This window comes from Juglans microcarpa x Juglans regia, chromosome 5S, assembly GCF_004785595.1.
Source record: "Juglans microcarpa x Juglans regia isolate MS1-56 chromosome 5S, Jm3101_v1.0, whole genome shotgun sequence".
NCBI classification, from domain to species: Eukaryota; Viridiplantae; Streptophyta; class Magnoliopsida; order Fagales; family Juglandaceae; genus Juglans; species Juglans microcarpa x Juglans regia.
Window position 1 is genome coordinate 20140171 of NC_054603.1, and position 4111 is coordinate 20144281.

The 4111-nt window shown below is 33.7% G+C and overlaps 1 protein-coding gene across 1 annotated transcript; it reads left to right on the forward strand.

Moving 5' to 3' along the window:
* The first annotated feature begins 416 nt into the window (after positions 1 to 416).
* Positions 417 to 3740, forward strand: LOC121267388. Its single transcript, XM_041171255.1, has 6 exons — positions 417 to 583; positions 672 to 749; positions 1537 to 1666; positions 1959 to 2011; positions 2882 to 3067; positions 3689 to 3740. Exons 1-5 carry the CDS (start codon positions 518 to 520, stop codon positions 3017 to 3019), a joined length of 465 nt encoding a protein of 154 aa, XP_041027189.1. The 5' UTR covers positions 417 to 517; the 3' UTR covers positions 3020 to 3067; positions 3689 to 3740.
* The last annotated feature ends 371 nt before the right edge of the window (positions 3741 to 4111 follow it).

A 4111-nucleotide genomic window follows, 5' to 3' on the forward strand; every position in this document is an offset into this window, starting at 1 on the left:
CGACTTCATCTCTATTTTTTACATCAGGGCACAAAGCTTCTACTCCTCCACTTAATTTTCCTTCCGCGAAAGCTAGGGTTGTCATTTCCTCTCCATACAAAATCGAATGCCTCTATCATTCGTCTCAGAGTGATTTGTTTTCACTATAGGTATCTCTACAACTCATTTTCTGTTCTCTCCCCCTTCATCAGTGCTAGTTACTTCACAAAAATTGGCCTTTTTGTTTGTAGACTAATTTCTAGATGTTTGAATCTCAAAGCAGGTCCTTTCTTGTACAAGATTTTTTTGTATATTGGGATTTTGTATACATGTTGATGTGGGTATCAGATTAGGGCAAGATTTTGGCATTGGGTATCTGTTTAGAGAGAGAGGTAGGATAGAAGTGTAAGGAGGCAGCATGCTTTTCATTTATTTTAACTTTCTACGTATATTTAAAATATCTATGTGTATGTGTGCACTTGCATTTTTTAATTAATTCATAAATTAGTTCTATTCATTTCATGGATTATGTTTCGTTATGCAGGATGAGTTTGCTAGCTTGCCTGCTATTGTTCCAAAAGGTCCCATTGCCATCTTTGGTTTGGTAATTGTTGGGAATGGCATTGATACGTTCTTTCTGAACCAAACATGTAATTTCCAGGATTGTACTCATATTATTCTAAATGTTTCAGGGTGGTGGAACTACTGCTCGGCTAATGCTTGACTTGTGGCCTTCATTGCAACTTGATGGCTGGGAGATTGATGGAATTATAAGGAACCCCTAAGTATCTTTTCCAGTAGACTTATATATATATATATATATATATATATATATATATATTATGAAAAATGATGATTTCCATCATGATCTGGTTTCTTCCTAATAAATTAACTTCATTTTGTATGAAATCTGTATTTTGCTTTTCTATAGGTCTATTGTTGGTCTTGCAATGTGTCAGTTAGATGGTTACTGTCAGTAATATATTTTTAGATTTGAGACCCCCAAAGACCAGTGAACTTACTAATTAAAAAGTTACTTGAGGCTATATATATAAATATATATACACATTCGGGACCAACTTCAATCTCAAAATGCTTTAAATTACTTTTCTCTTCAACTAATTTTCAAGAGGGAGCCTAGAGGAAACTCATTGCAATGTGCTAGTTATACCACCCAGAAACTCTGATAATTGGAAGGCATTGGATTGTTTTTCATGTAGTTTTTTCAATATCTTGATAAAGAGCACATATTTGCATACCACATACATCTATAAACTTCTACAAATTTTCAGTACCTTTGATCAATTGTTATCTACAGTAGTCATAGGAAAAAGGAAGTTGCAATAATTTTTTATGGTTATAACGGTTGGTGTTGTATAGTGTTCTGTCAACGTAGAAGGAATGCCATCTTTATTACAATGGTCTCAAGTGTTTTAACTCTTAACCAAATCCAAATATATTCTTTCTCTAGTACCATATCTGTATCATTTAAATGCTTCAAGCTTTTTGTTCCCAAGGTGACTACATCCTTACATGATTTTTTTTTTTTTTCATTAGTTGATCGATAAAGCAAGAGAATATCTTGGGCTGTCATATCTTGAGAAACATACTGTAGCTGGTGGCATCCTTAATGTTCATATCGGTGATGCCCTTTCACAATCAGTTAATGTGTCTGAAGGATATGCTGGTAAGATCCTTGTCCGCCTAGCTTTTTGTATTTCCTAGCTCACCTCCTGCTGTTTCATTTTAACACTGTTGGATGGGTTGTACGCCTTCTTGGTAGTGTCTCTTGACCTCTTTACTTGTCTCATAGAAAGGAAAAAATAATGGTGAAGGAGGATTTTCTTTTGCAATCCATATATAATTTTCAAGTCTTTTTATTCCACTTCCATCTCAAGAAAAGTCTATATTTTACTTATTTCGTCCATGAGGAAGGTTTTTGTTTTGGTTTCACTAATATGTGCTTGCAACAATGTCAGGCATTGTAATTGACTTGTTTTCTGAAGGAAAAGTATTGCCACAGTTGCAAGAGGTACACATCTCATTTGTTACATAAAAATTGGGCCTTGGTTTTTGAAATAATGTTTTGGTCTCTGATGCTCAATGTTACCAGTTTTCAAACAAGGCATTTTGTTTATAAATATGTATTATGCGGTCAGTAACTGAGTGAGAATTTTGTTTCAATTGGTGCAAAGTCTAACTAAAATAGATAAATACAGAACAAATTATATAATACTATTTTGGCGGAACAATTTTGATGATTTCAATTCAAAAACTAGTTATTATTTTTTTCACTTTTTCATATTCTCAAGTTGTTCCATCAATAATGTTAACAAAAACATCTTTTTTAACATATGTAATCAGATCGTTTGGTTACGCAACTGATTCTTTACAATGCTATCAAAATTATCTCTCCCAATGCATGTAATCTCTCTCTCATCTTTTTCTTTCTTTAATGAACCCACGCGAGTTGAGAGTGGACAGGGCCATTTTTTGGAGGGGCCCACTTAAGATTAATATTCAGAAATAGGAATTTTAAATGGGAGTAGTTAAAGAATGAACCAGAGTGTTGCAGTAGTTGGAATCACTTTTTTTTTCCAACATATAGTACTACTTCTAAGTAAATGAATTTTACTTTTGCTCTATGTGAAAAAATTTCACCCACTAGAGATAATGTGGCTCTGCCAATATATGCAGTTCTAGATCAAAGATTGTGGAAAGTTTTAATCATACGCTTCACTGTGATCATTTTGTGTTTTGAGCCAAGTTTCTACACTGCATTATCCTTTGCCGTATATGATTGCCTACACCTTAAGTTTTTTCTTGTCATCCACAGCGATTGATTGGCATATTTTTTTCCACATACACTGTTGATTATTCCTTGTGTGAGTGTCTTTGGCAGGTCAATACTTGGTTAGAATTGACTGATAGATTGATGCCCAAGGGTTGTCTCATGGTGAACTGCGGTGGCATCAATGAAGTATCTGTTGTGACAGATGGAGTGCCTCGTCCTGAGACTTCTTCAATTGATGGCCACTGAGTGCAAAATTCTACTATCCAGGCACTACTGAAAGCATTTCCGGAACAAGTAGGGATTCTTCCATTGAAAATATTATGTTCATTTCATTACTCATGTTTCTGCATCTACTCTGCATACTATTTTTTTATTACTTATATAAAAAAAATGTTTCTGCATCTACTCTTTCTTCAAGAGTTATGTAAAAATAGTATCTCCCTTCTCTAATTAATACTGTTGTCATTGGATATGATCTTCATTACTACTCATATGCATGATCTTCATTATTGCTCATGCATTGATCCCCTGCCTTATGTACAATGTTTTCAAATTGTCCCTGTTCTGCTTGCTTCATCCCTACAAAAGAGACTTCAAGAAATTGCAATCCCAAACAGCCTAAGAATGGAGACTTTTTAATTAAAAATTCCAAAACGTCCTTAAAGTAGTAAAGATTAATTTCAAAATAATAATGATAATAATAATAATAGCACAAGAGATTGAAATCCCTTATTGGAGATGTACAAGTTAGTTGCATGTGTATTTCTGTTTTTTTATAGTTGAGATGTACTCTGGTTCTCATTTTTATGCCCCCCTTCCCCTCTCCATACATAATTTGATTTTTCTTGTTATTAATATCCAGTGTAGCCTTTATGTCAACAGAAAGCTCATGGTTTTGAAATTTGACCATTACAGTTGAGCTGGAAGAGAATGCCTAAAAGGGATGGTGAAAATTATCTTGCACTAATGCATTGGGTAATTAATGTAGATTACAGAGTTAATCCAAAAACCATAGCACTTATAATATGAAAACTGGAGTAGGAGTTCTTGGATCAGTACAATTTATCACTAGCTAATCCAAAACCGTGGCATCTAATAAATCAGTCATTTCTATCTTTAAAAAGCTCTAGATAAAATCACTTTTTGTGGAGTTAAGTGCAGTGGATTAGACCATGAACATTATAGGTGATTGCAATTGCAAAAATAATGGACAAAGCACGAATTATATGTCATCTTTTGTTTTCCTTAGTTTTGAACAATAGAATGGATATATGTTTGATAAAAAAAGATGAAGTACAACTTGGGTATAGTTTATCAGGATTAATTTTGTGGAATTGT